The sequence below is a fragment of the Barbus barbus genome (assembly GCF_936440315.1).
Source record: "Barbus barbus genome assembly, chromosome: 20".
Lineage (NCBI taxonomy): Eukaryota > Metazoa > Chordata > Actinopteri > Cypriniformes > Cyprinidae > Barbus > Barbus barbus.
In genome coordinates, this window is record NC_136748.1 from 27,607,419 (window position 1) to 27,627,713 (window position 20,295).

At 38.7% G+C, this 20,295-nt stretch overlaps 1 protein-coding gene across 1 annotated transcript in view; it reads left to right on the forward strand.

The window, feature by feature from the left end:
- LOC306886771 (nesprin-1-like) overlaps positions 1-20,295 on the forward strand; it is a 114,246-nt gene that overhangs the window by 39,481 nt on the left and 54,470 nt on the right. Inside the window, exons 46-79 of the mRNA XM_079444081.1 lie at positions 21-133; positions 336-541; positions 732-881; positions 1,804-2,095; positions 2,685-2,857; positions 2,933-3,242; positions 3,929-4,093; positions 4,210-4,566; positions 4,655-4,791; positions 5,502-5,679; positions 5,756-5,938; positions 6,217-6,360; positions 8,869-9,033; positions 9,354-9,526; positions 10,138-10,291; positions 10,380-10,523; positions 10,597-10,761; positions 10,870-11,187; positions 11,445-11,600; positions 11,911-12,084; positions 12,868-13,194; positions 13,332-13,484; positions 13,560-13,727; positions 14,033-14,209; positions 14,295-14,441; positions 14,535-14,660; positions 14,753-14,929; positions 15,508-15,773; positions 15,877-18,037; positions 18,242-18,579; positions 18,733-18,877; positions 18,983-19,201; positions 19,407-19,675; positions 19,976-20,141. Coding sequence (XP_079300207.1) covers positions 21-133; positions 336-541; positions 732-881; positions 1,804-2,095; positions 2,685-2,857; positions 2,933-3,242; positions 3,929-4,093; positions 4,210-4,566; positions 4,655-4,791; positions 5,502-5,679; positions 5,756-5,938; positions 6,217-6,360; positions 8,869-9,033; positions 9,354-9,526; positions 10,138-10,291; positions 10,380-10,523; positions 10,597-10,761; positions 10,870-11,187; positions 11,445-11,600; positions 11,911-12,084; positions 12,868-13,194; positions 13,332-13,484; positions 13,560-13,727; positions 14,033-14,209; positions 14,295-14,441; positions 14,535-14,660; positions 14,753-14,929; positions 15,508-15,773; positions 15,877-18,037; positions 18,242-18,579; positions 18,733-18,877; positions 18,983-19,201; positions 19,407-19,675; positions 19,976-20,141 — 8,696 coding nt within the window. The remainder of the gene's footprint in view (positions 1-20; positions 134-335; positions 542-731; positions 882-1,803; positions 2,096-2,684; positions 2,858-2,932; positions 3,243-3,928; positions 4,094-4,209; positions 4,567-4,654; positions 4,792-5,501; positions 5,680-5,755; positions 5,939-6,216; positions 6,361-8,868; positions 9,034-9,353; positions 9,527-10,137; positions 10,292-10,379; positions 10,524-10,596; positions 10,762-10,869; positions 11,188-11,444; positions 11,601-11,910; positions 12,085-12,867; positions 13,195-13,331; positions 13,485-13,559; positions 13,728-14,032; positions 14,210-14,294; positions 14,442-14,534; positions 14,661-14,752; positions 14,930-15,507; positions 15,774-15,876; positions 18,038-18,241; positions 18,580-18,732; positions 18,878-18,982; positions 19,202-19,406; positions 19,676-19,975; positions 20,142-20,295) is intronic.

Sequence of the window (20,295 nt, forward strand, 5' to 3'; positions counted from 1 at the left end):
ACTTTGTCTTCTCTTCTCAGATCTCGTGAAGGAGTTTCATACATGGCTCTCTGGACAGAAAGACATTGTGAGAGAATGCGCTGATCATTCTGGTGACATGAGCGTGGTGGAACGCAAACTGCAGAAATTGAAGGTATTTCATCTTTTATGACAGTTTAATATCAGTTTAATAATTTCCTTAAAAAAGTGAACTTTTGAATGGTAGTGTACTGTACGTCATCTCCTCCTTCAGTGAAATTCTTTGCTGTTTTTTGGCATGTTTTATCTGTAGTACAAACAATGTCTGACATGTTATGCATGTGTAACTTTTAACACTTAAACTCATTGTAACACAGGGAGCTCTGGAGCGGGTGGATGATGGAGACAGCCGTCTAACGCTGGTGTGTACAGAGGGTGAGAAGCTTCTTCTGCACCTCCCCAAAGCCAGCGCTGGCCAAGTCCAGCAGAACCTCTCCTCCATCCAGCAGGACTGGGACAGTTACGTGGAGCAGTGTAAACAGAACCAGCAGAAGCTGGAAGAGAGCGCCAATCTGCTCAACGGGTGAGAACTTAACAGCGGTGTCACACTGCTGCTTGCTGGGTTAAATATTAGAGCGGCAGATTGTTTGAAATAATTCCTGGGGATAAACGGCTTTGCTGTGGAAGAGAAACCCTACACTCTGCTCTCAAGTTGGCAGGGGGTTATTTGTCACCGAACACTGTGAATTGAAATCTGTGCTGTGTCTTTCTAGCTTTGAGAGCCGTCTGCAGAGGTTGACCCGCTGGCTGGAGCGCATGGATGTGAAGATGAGCACCGAGCTGCCTGAGGGGAGACACGGTGATCAGGAGCGGGTGACGCTGGAGCGCGTGGAAGAATTCCAGCATGAAGTGCTTAAAGAGAGGTTAGAATATGTTAAACTGATAAATATCAATCTTTTGTCCTATTTGCGCACCCTCAGTGGGTAAATAAACGGCCCACTGCTTTTTGCACCAGCATAAAATTACAGTTTTTAACATTGTAAACTCGTTTAGAAAATATATTCTAAAATATCCTAAATAATCCCCTCCCCCACAAAATAAAAAATAAATATTAAATTGATTTAAACATTGATATTTCAGAAATTATATTTGTTTTGTAAATGTTTTAAAATTAATAAATAATTTGTTATTTTTAACATGCATGTTAAAATCTATGCATTTTGCATTTAACATATATTTCAATAAATAAGAAAATTCTTATGCAAAATATATGTATTTTATTTTTAAATAAATGATTATAAAAAATTAATTATTTTATTTACTAATACATTTAACCATTTTGGAAATTCTATTTATAAATAATTAATAAACAATGTTTCATTACTAATGCATGTATATTGTATTATATTTATAAATAATTAAAAAAATAAATAATGTGTTATTAATTCATGTATTTTACATGACATTTTTAAAATTCCTTATCCAAAGTATGTGTTTTTGTTTTATTTATTTTAATTGTTATTGTGCTTGCAAGGAAACATGTTGTTAAAATTCCTCATACTACAAATATTATATTAATAATATTACTATTTTATTGCTAAGTTTGTTTGTTTATTCATTTATTGCATTTTGAAATAATTTTTCATTATACTTAAACATTATTTTTGGGAAATGTGACCTGGACATGTGACCTATTTTATGTGAGACTCATACATATACATACAGATCTGCTATTGACAATTTTATAGCATTCACTCATGGTATTTTTTGTAATGTTTTCATATAATATGTAAGTAAGTGTAATAAATTAAAATACAAATAATTTTCCAATCTCTAATGCTGCAGGGACTCGTTTGAGAGTCTATGCCAGGAAGCTCAGGCTCTGAGTGAAGGGGGTCACGGCAGTGGGGCGGAGCTTCGGGCGTCTGCGCAGCTGCAGCTGCAGCATCAGGCACTTCTCAAGGCGGCGAGGGAGAGACTGCGCATATGTCAGCTCAGCCTGCAGGAGCAGCGGAACTTCGAGGAGACGCTGCAGAGCACCTGGGGATGGCTCAGCGGCGTACAGGAGCGTCTCAATTCACTCAACAGCACCAGCGGGAATAAAGAGACCCTGGAGAAGAGACTGGGGCTGGTTCAGGTCAGAAAACACAGTCATGCCACCCAAATTAATATTCAGAGTTTTTCTTTTTATTATGGGATTTTTAATTGTAATAGTACTCGCTAGGCGAATGTCTTTGTTGAAATTCCTCATACATCAAAAATTAATACTTCTCGCACTCTTTACTCACACTTTTAATTTTTTTTATTTTGAGATTACCAGTCTTGTCAATTAATACACCATGGATTTTATTAACCCTGAATTCTCAACTTTTTGTTGATCCTTATTATCATGTAATGTATTTAAGAGGTTATATATTATTGTATTATTGTTGTAAATATAACAGTAAGATTTTTTTTTTGTTTTTGTTTTTGTTTGTTTGTTTTTTGTTTACTGGTCTTGCCAATTATGGCATATTTTATTAAACATGAACTCTTTGTCTGTCATCATTATTATATTATATATTAATGATATTACATATTAATATGTTATTGATACAAATATAATAGCCAGGCCATTGTTTTTATTTCATTTTTCAATAATGCATGCATTTTTTAAATGATTTTTGAGTACAAATTTATTCTGAAATTATATGAGCATTGAAATTTTGATGATTTGATTATTTCAGGACATCTTGCTGATGAAGGGTGAAGGGGAGGTGAAGCTCAACATGACCGTAGGGAAGGGAGAACAGGTGCTGAAGAACTGCAGTAGGGATAAACAGGAAATGATCCGCTCTCAGCTCAAGAGCCTGAAGGATTCCTGGGCCAATATCCTCATGACCGCTATGAGCTGCCACAGGTGAGTTCCTGTCTCCTCTTATGAAGCCTCATGGTAGCTTGGCAGAATACTGTAATAATCGTTTGTGTGATGCAGTCGTCTGGAGTGGACCGTGGCTCAGTGGGGCAGTTTTCTGGAGAGTAAAGCTCAGCTGCAGCAGTGGATGGAGATGGTGGAGCAGGAGGCAGGAGTGGCTCTGCCGCAGCAGCCCGGGCTGAAAGAGAAAGCTTCGCTACTGGAGCGCCTGCGGGCCATTCAGGCCGATGTAGAGGTCCATTCATCAGCACTGACACGTCTGAATGAGAAAACCACAGAACTGTATGAGAAGACAGGAGACCAGGCATTCGCAGAGGGACCGAAATCTGAGTTCAACACCCAGTTTACCAACATCACAGCTGTCATTAAGGTAAAAATATGTCATTTTATTTTAAAAATAGAAGCCAAAGCACTTACTGTAAGTCACACTAATCACACCTTAAGAACAACAAGAAACATATTTAACATCCATAATTTGATGTATTTTATTTTGAAATTACTATTCTTGTCAATTATGGCATATGGCATATATTTTATTAAACCTGAACTCAAATTTCTTTGCTGATAATCATTATTACATATTATTATATTACTGATATAAATTTAACACCAGGGTCTAATTTTATATATAATACAATACAACACACAATGCAATGCAATACAATACATAAAGCACTTCCCGGTAATTCACTCTATATAATAGTGTCTACTGAATGCCTTAAAAACTACATGAAACAGATTTAGCATCCGTAGTGTACCTTTGAGGAAACAAATGTTTAGTGGAAAATAATGTAGGATAAGAGTTTATTACATGCACATGAAGATTTTATTGGATTGAGAAAATAAGCAAGATAATTGCTTAAGAAATTAATTGATTTCTTGGTTACATCAGCAAAAAAAAATATTATTATCATCATATAATCATAACAATAATAATAATAATAATGTACATCAACAAATCATTAACAATAAGACCCGAAACATTTTTAAATGAAATAAGGTCAATTTTCTGAGTTTCAACATTTCTGATGTTTTGTGTAATTTCCTGTTTTGCAGAATAAGGTGCAACAGATGGAGGAGATTGTCAAAGAGCATGAGCAGTATATGGAGTCGGTGCGTGACCTGAACGACTGGCTCACATCAGCTAAAGAAGAGCTTCAGCGTTGGTCAGACATGTCTGGAAACGCTGCTTCTGTTCAGAGAAAACTCTCTAAAGTCAGGGTATGTTTATGTGTTAAACTACTATGCTCTGATATATTGTTGGGCAAATAACATTTATTACAGAAGTTAATTTTGGTTTCATGTTGACTTCAAAAAAATGTGTGTTTTAATTTTAGGGGCTGTTAGACTGTAGGAAACAAGGGCATGAGCGCTTGACCCGTGTGCAGAGTTGTGGTGCCACCACACGCGACCACACGTCCACGGTGGGCTGTGAGGTTCTGGAGAGAGAGGAGGCCGGGCTGCTCTCGGCCTGGGAACAGTGGGAGCGCGGAGCTAAACACGTGTGCTCCGGTCTGGAGGACGTTCTGGCTCAGATGGCCAACTCAGAGCAGGAGTTCAGCAGCCTGGCTGCGCAGCTGGAGCAGGACCTGCAGGAGTTCAGCAGCAAGCTGCAGGAGTGGCGCATCAAACTGCAGCAGGTGGAAGAAATGAGCTCCGGTGAAGAGGCTGTGCAGGGATGGCAGATAGCAAAGGTAAAGCCTACAGAGCAAATTATAAATATTAATAAGAAAAGATTTCTGTTCTTTTAAAGTCACTGCACTTAATGTTTTTATGACTCAGGATGCCCTGGAAGCACTACTAAACATTGAGCCCATGTCGGACAATTTGAAGTGTCAGCTGAATGACTTGTGCCGGTTCTCCAGAGATCTGGGCGCTCAGTCGGAGAGAGTATCCGCCCTCATTAAAGAATACAACAGGTAAGAGAGCTCAAGACCAACTCTTCCAGGTTTTACAGTAAGTTCTACTTTCAGCAGAACATCTGAGAGACTAATGTTATTATTGTTAACTAAAACAAATATAATATAAACATTAGATCGAAATTTTATTAATGAAAAATCTTTGAAAATTAGAAATGTTACCTTAGCACTAACTGAAGTAGTTCAAATACTAAAATTATTGAACCTAAAACTGAAATTTTTTTTTTAATTATATTTAATTTAATTTTAAATTATAAAAAAGGTAATACAATTACAAAAAGCACATAGCAAAATTACTACAACTTAAACCAAAATTAAAATAAAAACTGAAAATATAAAAATAACAGCTAATTCAAAATTAATAATTAAAATAGTTATAATATAAAAACATACAAAAATAGTACTGAGACAGGCAGGCCGAGAATCACCTAATTAGATGGAAGGAGAGACTGACATTTAAAAGCACCAATTACAGTTTTGTTTGTTCAGATAATATTTCAGCAAATCTGAAATCAATGAAAATCGATCATAATAATAGTCCAGCAGCATACAACAAAACAGCAGCTCATTCAATAATTGAGCGGAAACACAAACAGTATTGGAAATGAATGGAAAGTTTGTGTAGAATCATATTTGAGTCTACAAAGTATCAATGTTCAGATCGCTTTGTTTGCATCAGTAGTTTGTAACATCGCTCTTCCTCCCCGTAGCCTCAGTCTCCAGGCGTCTCGGGAGTGTCAAGGAAAGGAGAAGCTCCTGGAGCAGCGCTTCCGTGCTGCTTTTCGAGACTTCCAGCAGTGGCTGGTCAATGCGAAAATCAATACGGCCAAGTGTTTTGATGTGCCTCAGAACCTGGCTGAAGCATCGTCCAGCCTGCAGAAGATCCAGGTAACATCTTATTGATTTACTATTGTTTTCCACTCAATTCAGTTACGTTTCTGAGGGCAAGTGCTTCTTATTGCAGGAGTTTCTGAGTGACCGTGAGCAAGGACATGGCAAACTGAACACAGTGGCAGCCAGCGGAGAGCTACTGATGAGTATCACTGCCAAAGACAGAGTAGAGTCGGTCAGAGCCAAAATCAACACGACCAGAGAAGACTGGAAAACACTCATGACGAACCTGCATCAGAGAGAAACTGCCCTACAGGTGTCTGACCATCATAAATTCGCACATCTGTTGAATCCGAGACTCTTTTGATTTGGGCCTGTAACGCAACAACAACTACCTGCAATGTTCTAAAAATCTTGTTACATTCATTATTCATGTTATTGGATATTTCTTGAGAGGTTAGAACATTACTTGCAATCTCACGGTGTACTTAAGTAAATAATTTATATCATAGACCTCAGTAGACCAAAAACATCTGATCTAGCTAATCAGTCATTCTCTGTTTAAATGTACCGTCATTGATTGCTTTCTTCCAGAATCTCCAGGCTCAGATGCGGGACTTTGAAACGAGCGTGGAGCCGCTGCAGGACTGGCTGAATGAAACCGAGGAGGCCGTTCAGGAGAGCAGCAGTCGGCTGCATGATCTCACAGCCAAGAAGCAGGAGCTGCACAGGTTACAGGTGCAGTACAGCGTGATCAAAACCAGCTCTACTCACAGCCATTAGCAGAAGAGCCATTCACAAGCATCATTCTAGCTGATCGGAGTAGTTACGCTTCATGCCATTGCTGCTCTAATGAACTTTACAGGCTTTTTGTCAATATGTATATATGTTTTAAGTATTTAAATATTTTATTTGATTTTATTTAAGTATAGTTACATTTATTTTTATTGTATTTATTCATTTATAGAGTAGGTTTGTTTTATATGTATTTTACATTGTTTTTAATTTGAATAGATTAAGGTGAACATGAAATAGCATTCACGGCTCATTTAATTTAATAAAAAATTTTTAATTAGAAATTCAGTAAGAAAAATGGATACTTTGGCTGTTAATTTAATGATTATGCAGTAGCCTGCATGGCTTTGGTGACATAATATGAAAAGCATAAGTTGAATATATATTCATATAAATATGTAAATGTATAAATATTTGCAAAATATACTGTATGTGTGTGTATTTACAGTATACATAATAAATATACACAATAAACATACATACGTAATGTAAACAAAAACTTTTATTTTGGATGCGATTAATCGCTTGACAGCACTATTATTTATATAATATTCAGGTATTTATTGATATTTTAAATAATTTTTATATTTTCAGTTTTCGTTTTTAATTAAACATTTTTATTTTTGTGTTTAGTTTTGGTTTTATAATAATAGTGTCTAGCACTTCGGTATTTATTGCAGTTTGTAGCCAAGGCAACATTTAAGATGTTTTTTCATCTTATAATTATATTTTATTTTATTTCAGCTTTGTTTCAATGAATGCAAACAAGTTTAATATTTTAAAATTTTAGTTTTAGTTACAGTAACAGCACAGGGGATGTGTATTATGAAAGTAAGTAGGGTCATGTTGTGTTTCATGTTGACTTTAATGTCAAAATGTATGCAGAAAATGATCAGTGCATGTGATCGAATGTATAAAACAGCTGTACTCGTGTCATGCTTTAATCTGCTTTTCTGTCATACTCGTATTAACATGGCTTGTCCCCAGTCTTACGGTCTGTCCTGTTCATGTGCTGCCATGCTGCTTTATTAATCATCTGCTAACACAGGAGTGTGTGCGATGCTGCTCTGTGCTAACGTGCCTGTGCTTTCACAGTCTCTGCTAGAGGAATTAGCCTCTAAGGAGTCTCAGCTGCACAGGTTGAGGGAGAAGGCCCAGCAGCTGTGGGACGGACACACGGCCGGAAAGGGCTTTGTGCACCGTGTCTCGCAGCTCTCAGCTCAGTACCTAGCTTTAAGCAACCTGACCAAGGTAACGTCCTGCCTGTCTGCCTGCTGCTACCTGTCCCTAATGCTGCAGGGGTCGACAAACTGTATGTGTACATAAGGCCAAAACCTTAAAAATAGTCTTATTAGGCAGCAAATTAAGGTTGAATGGCATCAAAATATGTCCCAATCCAGTGTTTATGTAATGTTCTGACACCAAATCGTGTTTTATTTTTTCATTTTTAGTTTTAGGTTTTATGTAATATTTTATAAATAAATAAATAATATTTTTTGTAATGTCCTGTCACCAAATGGTGTCTTTATTTATTTATTTAATTAATTTTTTAAGATTTATTTAATTATTTTTGAATCTTTCATTTCTTTATTTTTTATTTAATTTTACTTTTATTTATTCTTTCATTTATTTAAAATTATTATTTTTTGTAATGTCCTGTCACCAAATGGTGTCTGATTGGAACAGTTCATTTAGAACTCAGTTAGAAAATTATTTAGTTTGATTGTTTAATTTGAAAGCATTTTAATTATTGTATTTATATTTGTTTACGTTTTTAATGTTTAATTGTTATTTGTTTAATTTAATTTTTTTATTTGATTTAGGTTGATTTCTGATCTAATTCCTACTAAGAAATAAGCATTATGGTCATTAAGTATTTTCTTGTATATGCAAAATACAAATATGAATTTCTTCTATATCATTAGACATGAATTTGTGACATCTGAAACCTTTCAGATGTGCTTTCATATAAACACTGTTTGTTAAGTCATTGACCAACTGGTCATTGAAGCATTTAGATCCCTTTGCTTTCGGACACAGTCCATGTGTTTCAATTTTGGGTGGAGAACACTTTTAATCTGGAAACTTTATATGGAGTAATTAAACTTATTTTTTTGATGTTACATTCATATTGTATTTAAGTTTCATTTCTCATTTTTTTCATTTGTTGCACAGAAATTACTTATTTAGAGTAGTGTAAATTGTTTATTAGATACTAGGCCGTACAAATGCCAAAGAAAAAATATGGATTACACATCCAGAATTAATAAATGTACTGTACCACATGACCTTTGGACACATTCACTGTTTCTATTAAGATGCTTCCCTTACCGAATGATTAATTACTAAACTGTATGTTATGATGATGTACTGAATCTGCAGTTGTTCTCTCGAGTCACTTTATCTCAGGGATGTGATTATTTATCTAATTATGTTGTGCTTTTCCAATAGGAAAAAGCCTCTCGAATCGACCGCATCGTGTCCGAGCACCAGCTGTTCTCGCAGGGCCTGAAAGAGCTGCAGAACTGGGTGGCTGATACCAGTCACATGCTGCAAACCTACTGCACTCCCACCGCAGACAAGAACGTGCTGGACAGCAGGATGATCAAACTCGAGGTGAACAACACCACTGAGAGTATATGTCACCATGAATAACCTGATTTATTTCCAAAATGATAACTGGATGCCACATGAACATAAAATGTAGTGAGGTCATGCAACATCAGTTTAGCATACTACATACTGCAATACTGAAATGTTTATTGTTGAATATTGCATGCTGTTTCACATACTACTTTCAGTATTCAGTAGTACCCAAATACTCCATTCTGAACATTTCAGCTCAAGTATTCGACTTTGCATTTACTTTCAAGGCTCTTAGTATATAGTTTACCTTGTAATGGGTGTTTTCACATGAATGCATCCATGTTTTCCAGGCTTTACTGACGGCACGCCAAGAGAAGGAGATACAGCTGAAAATGCTGCTGACGAGAGGAGAGTCGGTCCAGAGAAACACCTCTGCTGAGGGTATACCGCTGGTCCGACAACAAATCGAGGACCTCAAGAACTCATGGGATGGACTGCTGTCGGCTTCTATTCAATGCAAGAGGTCTGTATGGTCTCATTATTATCAGTGCATCAACCTAATGTGAGATACAGCTGGCCTGGAGAAGACAGATACTAAATATCTACTTTGATTCAAGTCATATTAAGTATCTAGACTAAGGGTGAATAATGCGACCAAAATCTTACTATATTATGGTACATTTATACTGTGCTTACAGTGTGTGTGTGTGTGTGTGTATATATACAGTAGTCGAGAGAAAAGGCAAAAAAGGTTTAGTAAATATATATATATAATATAATATACATTTTCATATAAATTTGTTGTATTCTGCTCTATATTTAAAATATGTTTTATTAAAAAATCAATGTTATATAAATATTATATATTACATTACATATATTTATTAAGATATTTACATGAATAATACGATCTTAATATTAAGATCAGCTTTATATTCATTATTCAAATAAATGATAAATCTAAAATAATAATTGCTTTAATAGCTGCTTTCCGTTTAATTGTTGAGTTAAAAACAAAAGACTCGTAACAGAAAATCTAGCCCTATATTGCCAGCCCTATAAACAGTTCTTGATGAGAAGAGAGATCTGAATTTGCTTACTGTATTAAAGAGTGTTGTGTTTGGGTTTGAACAGCCAACTGGAGGGCGCTCTGTCGCAGTGGACCAGTTACCAGGAGGACGTGCGTCATTTTGTGAGCTGGATGGAGACTGTGGAAGAGACTTTAAACTCTGCAGACAAACAGTGCTCTGAGATGAGAGACAAAACCACCAACCTGGGCAAAGCCAAAGTATGGTGTTACTGTCAATGCTTTGAGTCTCTGAGTAATTGCATACTATACAAAGTCCTGACATACTATACAAACATTCTCATTTCAGTTGCTCCTAGAGGATGTTTTAAGTCACAGCAGTGTCTTGGATGTCATATCCATGAAGGGATCCAACATGGCAGAGCACTATGTCACCCAGCTAGAGATTCAGGACTTGCAAGAGCGCTACAATATTGTCAAAGATAAAGCCCAGGTATAATGCACCACTCTCATTGGTCACCTTATAGAATATGCTGAATATTTGTGTTAATATTTTTCTGCCACAGTGTGCAGTTGCCAAAGCGGAGGAGCTGGTGTCGGCCCATCAGGAGTACCAGCGCACCCTGCATGAGTTTAAAGACTGGCTGGAGCAACAGCAGGAGAGTCTGAGCTGCTACACACAGCTGGAGGGAGACGTCGAGACTCTAGAGGAAACGCTACGCAAACTACAGGTCAGAAGACGTCTTGAAGTACTTATCGTGACACATTATTTGTTCATTTTATCTATCTTGACTTAAATAAATATGCATTTGAGAAAAAACTCTATTATCCATCTCCAGGAGCTTCAGGTGCATTGCACAGAGGGTCAAGCCCTGCTCAACACACTGCTGGTGGCCCGAGAGCAGGTGATTCCCTGGGGCGTCCCGCAGTTAGAGGACCGATGTCTGGAGATGGTCCAGCAGGAGTGGGGCTCGTATCAGGCCCGGCTGGGTGAGAACAGATCTCAGCTCAACAGCGCTCTGGCCAAACTCCGGCAGATAGAGCAGAAGTTCCAGCGGTTGGATAACTGGCTCAAAGGGATGGAAACTAAAGGACAATTACGCTCTGGTCGCCGCTCTGACAGAGCAACAAAAGAGGCACAGCTACAGCTCCTGAAGGTTAGTGCAGGAACCACACAGTGAAAAAAATGGTGTAGGATTTACTTTGAATCCATTTTTACTGACGAAATTGCTAGTAAATTTCACAAATATGCAGAAACAGCAATTAACACATCTAATTAAATGTGACATTTTGAAGTAGAATAACTGAATTAGCATTTTCGTGTTTAATATACTCCAGCACTCTTTGCTTTATTTGCAAAGAGAGCTGTTCTTGTAGAATATTTGTCTGATATGTTGTTGTGATGTCTCTTCAGGGTTGGCATGAGGAGGTGCTGGCTTATCAGGAGGAGATTGAGGGTCTCAGTGTCCTGGCCCAACAAGTTTTAGAAGAGACACCCATCAGCAGCAGAGTCAGCACTAGAGCTGCACAACTCACGTCACGCTATCATGCCCTGCTGCTACACCTGCTGGTACTAAAAACACATGCACACCTAAATCAGGACATACCATAAACTAGTACTGTATTATTTTATATTATATTATATTTGTAAAGGATTACAGTTTTCAGACTAAAAAGTAATTTTTAGAATTTAGAAATATTTACTTATAAAGCACTATTTTCTTTCAAAGATGTCTTGACACTATTAGGTTTAGTCAGATTTAGCTGAATTTCTGGGATATTTTTAGTCAATTATGCCATTAAATTATAGGCTTACAACACACATATCTATATAACACATAAGATCATGCTAAATTTTACTATTTTAAATGTGTTTGTAGGACACTATTAAGCAGCTGAAGGAGGAAGTTTCCAGCATTGAAGAATCCCAGAGTGTCTTCGGCACCTTCTCTGATTGGTTGAGCACAGCACAAAAGAACTTCAGCAGTGTGACCACCACCACCACTGATGTGATTGATCGTGTTGCCATGGAGAAGAAGATGAAAAAACTAGAGGTATCTTTGGTTATTTACTACAAAAAATGATTTTTTAAAATGTATTTATACTTTTATTCAGCAAGGACACATTAAATTAATCAAGGATGCGTTAAAGTGACAGTAAAGACAGTTATAATACAAAAGATTTATATTTCAAATAAATGCTGTGGACTTGTGGACTTTCTGTTCATCAAAGAATACTGGAAAAAGATGTACTGTATCACGGTTTCCACAAAGATATTAATCAGCACAACTGCTTTCAACATTTATAATAATAAGAAATGTTTCTTGAGCACCAAATCAGCATAAATGACCCTGGACCACAAAAACAATCGTAAGCGTAAATTTTTTGAAACTGAGATTTATACATCATAAATAAATAAATAAGCTTTCTATTGATGTATGGTTTGTTAGGATAGGACAATATTTGGCCGAGATACAACTATTTGAAAATCTGGAATCTGAAGGTGCAAAAAAAAAAAAAAATCTAAATATTGAAAGAATCACCTTTAAAGTTGTTCAAATGAAGTTCTTTGGGATGCATATTACTAATCAAAAATTAAGTTTTGATACATTTAAGGTAGGAAATGTACAAATATCTAAATAGAACATGATCTTTCCTTAATATTTTAATGATTTTTGACATAATATGTTTTTGATAATTTTGACTCATACAATGTATTGTTGGCTATTGCTACAAATATACCGGTGCGACTTGACTGGTTTTGTGGTCCAGTGTCGCATATTAGAATGACTTCTGAAGGTCCATGTGCCTAAGAAACATTTTATTTAATGTCTCAGGCTCTGCAAGGTGACATGGAGATGGGTCATACCTTCCTGAAGACCATGCGTGAAAAGACGGATCGTGCCATGACGTTCCTGGAGGAACCAGAGGCAGAGCAGCTCAAGGAAGAAGTCGACACCCGACTCTCCCAGCTGGAAGCATTGATCAGAGCTCTGCGGTCAGAGCTCAGTGCCACAGAGAAATCCATACAGGTCTCCAAAGACTTCCTGGACAAATACAAGACTCAAACACATTGGCTTACAGAGACAAAATCACTGCTGGCGACTCCAGTGGAGCCAAAAGCTGAACTCTACCAAAAGAAGGCTCAGCTAGCCAAATACAAGGTGAGCAAAACACTTATTTTTTGTTGAGTAAAGAAGATACATGCACTGAATTAGTTATGAGGATGACAAATGCAACCATCTTTAGAGAGTCATGTAAACCCTTTACTATGTCAAGTGCTTCCTTTGTCCCCTTCTAGACAATCAAGCAGACCATCCAGTCCCATGAGTCAGCAGTCAAATCAGTTATAGAGAAAGGAGATGCACTTCTTGAAACAATCCGTGACCCGTCCATCAGCGAGAACATCAGCAAGCTGAAAGCTGACTATCAAGAATTATGCAATGATGCCAAGGTACTGTCATGCAAAAATGGTCTCGGCTACCTAGATTCCATGCATTATTGCTTATCTAATATTGTTCTGTTGTAGGTCCATGTTCAGAGTTTGACGGAGAGCGTGAGAGAGCATGAAGACTATAACAGTGAACTACAAGAAGTAGAGAAATGGCTGTTACAGATGTCTAGCAGGCTGGTCACCTCTGATTCCATGCAAAGTGGCAATCTAGAGACAGCCACACAACAACTGGCCAGACACAAGGTGTGTGCACTGTTATTATTGCTATTATAGCTTTCAAATATCCCATGAACAATAGCTTTACATTAACTTGCAATCAATACACCTAACAAAAATCCTTGCAGCATTCGCATAAACATTTATTTTCATAGTCTGTTTACTTTTGTAGCACCTGGCATATTGTATATCTTTATACTTTTAAATATATATGTACATATTTTTGGGGGAATTACTTTACTGACTTTTTGAAATTACTGACTTTTCTTAGCTTCGTTTTTGTCAATTCTATTTCTTTATCATTTGACATGATTTGACCTGTTTCTTCTCAGGCAATAATGGAGGAGATAGCTGGTTTTGAGGAGCGTTTGACCAGCCTGAAGGACAAAGGTGATCATCTCGCAGATAGCTGCACAGAGCAAGTCCAGGCAAAGATCAGTCAGCAGATCCAGGCACACCAGCAGGGAACCAGAGACAGTTATTCGGCTATTTGCAGCACAGCTCAACGTGTGAGCACTCCTGCTAATAAAGGATCTCATCATCAGAAATATAATCTTATTATTTCAGTCTAATGTTTAACATTTGGCTCATCAGGTGTATCAGAGTCTGGACCGTGAACTCCAGAAGCATGTCAGCCATCAGGACACCCTGCAGCAGTGTCAGACGTGGCTGTCCACTGTTAAAGAAGAGATCCAGCAGCAGACGCAGACTCCCTATGGCCTCCAAGAGGCTCTGAAACAGGTAGATGCCACAGAGCTGCAGATTGATTATGACTATGAAAGTTGCCCAGACAATCTAAATATATTTAGTTACTTTTTGACTGCTTATCCACAGGTGAAGCACTTTAGGGCTCTACAGGAGCAGGCCAGCACGTATCTGGACCTGGTTTGTTCAGTGTGTGATTTATCTGATGAGTCTGTGAGAGCCACAGCTGCCAAAATACAGGAAACCAAAACGATGGTGAGTTTGATTATGCAGAATCAACTAACACTGCTATGGGATATGAAATTATACAGTTAATGATAATGTGATTGATATGGTCAATTCTACAGATTGAGGAGAGGATGACCACTTCTCAAGAGCTGTCGTGTAGCTGGAGGGAGATTAAAGAGCAAAAACAGGAACTCTCAACACTTTTCCAAGATACGGAACAGCAATTGCAAAGTCTATCCAGGAGACCTGCTGAGTTGGAGCCCAAGATTGCTCAAAACATGCTTGATCAAGCCAAAGTAAACGTCATATTTATGTTGAATTTTATCTATTTTTTTCAAATAAAAAATCTTAAATATATATATATATATATATATATATATATATATATATATATATATATATATATATATATATATATATATATAATTTTTTTTTTTTTTTTTTTTTTTAAACAACTTAGAATGACATTTACATACATTTAACTTCTTTAATTTAATGTACTTTGAGTCATACTATATATTCAGTTGGAAAGAATGTAGGGTTGGACTTGATTTAGATATTTTTTATTGAATTATGGAAAGTAGGCTATGATTTTATTGGTTTATATTATTTTTCACATGCCCTGGCATTGATTACATCAGCGGGAAGGGGGAAAAACTAAATGTTTCCATTGTGGAGTTATTACATTATTACATTTTGTGATAGATTATGAAAACAGACATTTTTATTTTTAGAATAATGTACGCCGGTGAATTGTTCACAATAGGACAAGGGTGATTTATTTATAACATAAAAGAGTGTTTTTTTTTTTTCATTTCTCACGTTGTCTCTTTTTATACACTTGGCTTATTCTCTGTGCTCATCTTGCCTGTAGGAATTTGGCCAGCAGCTTCAAAGCAGACAAAGCACTCTAACTAAGATGACAGAGCTTGTGATCAAGCTGACAGAAGGGCAGGAGTCTCCTGAGCATACAGAGATTGGACGACTGAGCCATGCATGGCTGGAGCTGTGCCATCAGGCTAACAATCTGCAGGCTCAGAGAGAGGAAGATCTGCAGAGGACTAAAGAGTATCATGACTGCATCAGTGCCATGGAAGCCCTCTTTGAACAGTTGTCCAAGGAATGGGACAACCTGGCCAGGTAAAACTGTTATTCAAGATTTAGTGTAAATGTATTTATATGTCACTTTTAATTAGTGCTACACCGGAAGTGGAAGTTACATTATTCTTTTATGATCTTGTAGAACTGATGCTGAGAGTTCATCTGATCATTTGGAGGCTCTTCGGAAGCTCTCGGTTGTTCTTAAAGAAAAGAAAAGCACACTTGAGGACCTCAAAGAGCAGAAGCAAAAAGTAATGTACCACTTAAATCTGGATGATAAAGAGTTGGTGAAGGAGCAGATTGGCCACTTTGAGCAGCGTTGGGCCCATCTAGAGAGTCTCATAGAGAGGAAGATCCAAGACTCCATTGTAACCCTTGAAGACATGGGCCAAGTTGAGGCCCGTTTGAGGGAAGCTCGCGAATGGGCTGAGGAACAGCAGCCTGCTTTATCCAAAGCCATGAAGATGAGTCCTCCACCTGAACTAGCACAGAGTTTCCTTTTTGACCATCTAAGCATATGCAGTGAGCTGGAAGCCAAGCAGCTTCTGTTGGCTCAGGCTATGAGTGATGCAGATAGGGTTTTAGCACATCTGGGGCTTAACGAAAGGCAAAGACTGCAGCAGCTCATCTCAGAAACTCAAGCAGAGGTAGAGTCCTTGAGCATCAATGTGGCTCAACGAAGGAAACACCTGAGCAAAGCCTTTACAGAGAGAACCCAGTTTCTTTTGGCTGTGAATCAAGCTATCACCTGGGTCCAGCAAAATGAAAAGAAAGCACAAGCAGAGGAGTACATAGCCCTTCTTCCTGATGACCTATCTAAGCAGGTGCGGACTTGCAGGAATATTCAGAGCAGCTTGAGAGCTTACCAGAGTGAGCTGACCTCCCTGTGGTCCCAAGGCAGGGATCTGATGAAAGACGCTGCTGAAGAAGAGAAATCAGAGATGCTCAACAAACTCCAAGAGCTGCAGAATATCTTTGAAGTTTCCCTACAGAAGCGTAGCCAGAGGCTACAGGAGCTGGAAAAAGTGTTGGTGACCAGGAAGTACTTCAAGGCAGATCTCGAAAAGATATGCCAGTGGTTGAAGCAAGCCGATATTGTGACCTTCCCAGAGATAAACCTCATGAATGGAGATGCAGAATTAAGTTCGCAGCTTACAAAATACCAACAGATATTGGATCAAGCCATGGAATATGAGAACCTCCTACTAACTGTGCAAAGAACAGGTCAAGAAATACTTCCCACTCTCAATGAAGTGGACCATTGCTACTTAGATGAGAAACTGATTGCTCTTCCACAACAGTACAATAATATTTTGGGACTAGCCAAGGAGAAACAAGAGAAAATACAACAAGCCATTCTTGCCAGACAGGAATATGCCTCCTTTATTGATGTGACCCACAAAGCGCTTAAAGAACTTGAGGAACAATTCCACAACTTGGGGACGCAATCTGTCGGCCTTAAGACTGAGGAGGTTGTCAGACTTCAAGCTGATTATAAAGCCCTCCTGGAGGAGCTGACCAATCTTGGACAAGCCGTCAGTGAGCTAAACCAGAAGAAAGAGGGCTTTCGTAGCACCGGTCAACCTTGGAGACCTGAAGAAATGACCCAACTGGTTAGCCTTTACAACGGTCTCAAAAGATTGATTGAGCAGAGGGTAGAACATCTTGACGACACTCTGGAATCTTTCGAGGACCATCAAGCCATGGCTATGCAGGTTGATTCAGAGCTGAAGGCCACCAAAGAGCAATTGGTGAAAGTCAATGCAGAGACGCAGTCAGCTGAGGAGAGATTGAAAAACTATCATGCCTTGGTCGCTAGTCTTCAAGGTGCCAGCTCTCACCTCACTCGACTCATGGAGCAGATGGATAACCTGGCATCCCACATGGATTCCGCAGCACACGAGGCTTCAAAGCAGCGAGTAACCTCTTGGCAAGAAGAGTTTCAGTCCTTACAGTCAGCTGTTGGGGAACTAATTGTGGAGTGTGAGAACAGGTTTGTGCAGAGTAAAGACTTTGAGACCGAAGTCAATCGGACCTTAACTTGGCTCCAGCAAATCAAAGATGAACTTGTCTCTGAGGTGGTGGTAGACGTCAAGGTTGAGAAGGTCCAGGAGGAAATCCGAAAGCAACAGATTATGCAAGAGGAAGTTCAGTCGAGGCTTAGGATAGTGGCGGCTCTAAGCACCAGAGAGAAGCAGAAGTACACCAGTGCCAATGAGCTCGTCCCCCCTCATGTGGACTCAAGTCTGCAAGAAATGGCCAAGCTGGAGGCAGATGTTCAACGTGCCCTCAGCTCCAAACAGGCAAGTTCTAATCCAGTCTATCAATAGAACCAAGACTACTAGTTAAAGCACAAAATCCTGCATAAATGTTCAACATAATACCCCAACATGGGATGCCATTGAGCCTAACAAGCTTCTTAACTACCCAAGCCAGCAAGACTTCCTTAGTTAACCATTGGTTCCCCTTAGCTAACTCACTAACAAATCCAATTGTTTCTCCTGTAGATAACGCTAGAGCAAGCTCTTGCCTTGTGCCAGAAGTATCACTCCAGAATGCAAACAGCTTGTGAGTGGCTGGAGGACTCTGTGGGCTTTTTGCAGCAGGCCAGTCTTGGGGTGGACGTGGAGAACTACGAGGAGTGTCTGAGGCAACAGGAAGACATCATGGCCACTGAACAAGAGTTCCTGGGTGTTCTTGAGGAGCTGGATTCATTGTCACCTCAACTTGAAAACCTTGTCAACCCTACAGCCAAGGAGCAGCTTCGACTTAGTGTGGAGTCTGCACAGCAGAGAGGTGTGGAGGTCAGAGACCAGCTTCAGTGCCACCAAGACATCTTAAACAGGTACAGTTTAGTACAGAACACAATTTTCCAGAACATTTGAGCTCTTAGATCTATTAAAGGTAAATTTACCCAAGTTTTATGCTAATAAAGACCAATGTTGTTGTTGGATGTAGATCTGAATTATAATCACAGTGATAATGTGACATTTTTCAGCTGTGTTACCCAGTGGAATTCATATCAGGAGGCCAGACAGACAGTCATTGAACTGATGAATGAGGCAGAGAAGAAGCTAACAGAGTTTTCCGCAGCCAAGGCTGCAACAAGCCAGGAAGCTGAAGAGAAACTCCGTAGTCATAAGGTAATCCAAGTATGCAGAATTGGCTCTCTTTCTTGAGTAGATAAATATATTCAACTGTCTACATGATGATAAACCGATCAAAATGTCTTCATCTTTGGCCTTCAGTCATTGGTATCCATGGTAAACAGTTTCCAAGAAAAGCTGACTGGTCTGGAAGAGCAAGCCTCCCAGTTAGAGCTGGTTGGAAGTGACGCCAGTAAAGCCACCATAAGTCGATCCATGACCACGGTGTGGCAGCGCTGGACAAGGTTGCGCAGTGTAGCACGAGGTCAAGAAAGGGTGCTGGAGGATACGGCCCATGAATGGAGAACTTTCAGGGAAAAGGTGTAGTTTCCCTTTAGACACTTGTGGCCAGATATACCATGACTTCTAGTTTTATTTTATGATGTTCTGCCTCTTCTCAAATTAAGGAAATGTTATAATGCTGTAACATTTAAATGGTTTTAAATGGTGTATTGAATATATATCACATTTAAAAGTACAATCGGTTAATTATATCGTTTTTTAAACAAGACATTATATTGTTCAGATGATGAAGGTAAGAGCTGTAACAGAAGAACTGAAGGGCCGTGTTCCTGATTGCACTGCTGAGAAAGCATCCAAAGCCACACTGCAGTCACATCTGGACCAGTACGAGCTGGTTGGTCAGGACCTGGAGAGGGAGCTTTCTTCTCTAACCCTCCTACGACAGTACACTCTCAGCCTGCTACACGGTGTGGAGGTGTCTGTGCCAACAGCTGATCATGAGCAATTGCCAAGTCTGAAGGAGATCAAAGCCGTGCAAAATCAGCTAGAAAGGTACGTAATCTTTCTCTAATCCAATACAAACCAATAATAATGAAATCCACCAAAATACTATAAGGTACAGTACAAAGAATGCTGTTTAGTACTTGTCATAGAAAATGGTACACTGTATGATCAGTATGATCACATATACATAGTAACCAATGTATTTGCAGCTAGTGCAAATAGTAAAGACTGAATACTAACTAGTTTAATGTCAGTGTAGTTTTGCTTGCCATATTGGCCTAACCAGACTGATTCCGCATGCCAAATATGGATTGAATGCTAATCTGTTTATGCTGTGTTTTCTTGTAGTCTTCTGCAGAAGGCCAGAACAGGAAAGACTCGGGTTCAGCAGGAACTTTCGGACAGGGAAGGTGTGGAGAGAGGGCTGAGTCTTGTCAAGAGCTGGATCCAGGACTCCAGGGAGCTTCTACTGAACCCCACGTCTGATCTGGACATTCTGACACAAGAACTGGAGGTGAAAAGAATATGTGAAATTCTGCAAACAACAATATTTGTTTGAAAAATGCATTATGCTTCACTGTTTGTCATTGTATTGTATGTTAGTTAGGTAAGTTGAAATGAAGTTGAGCACATGGCATGCAATATTTCTGTCTAGTGCAGTAATTCTT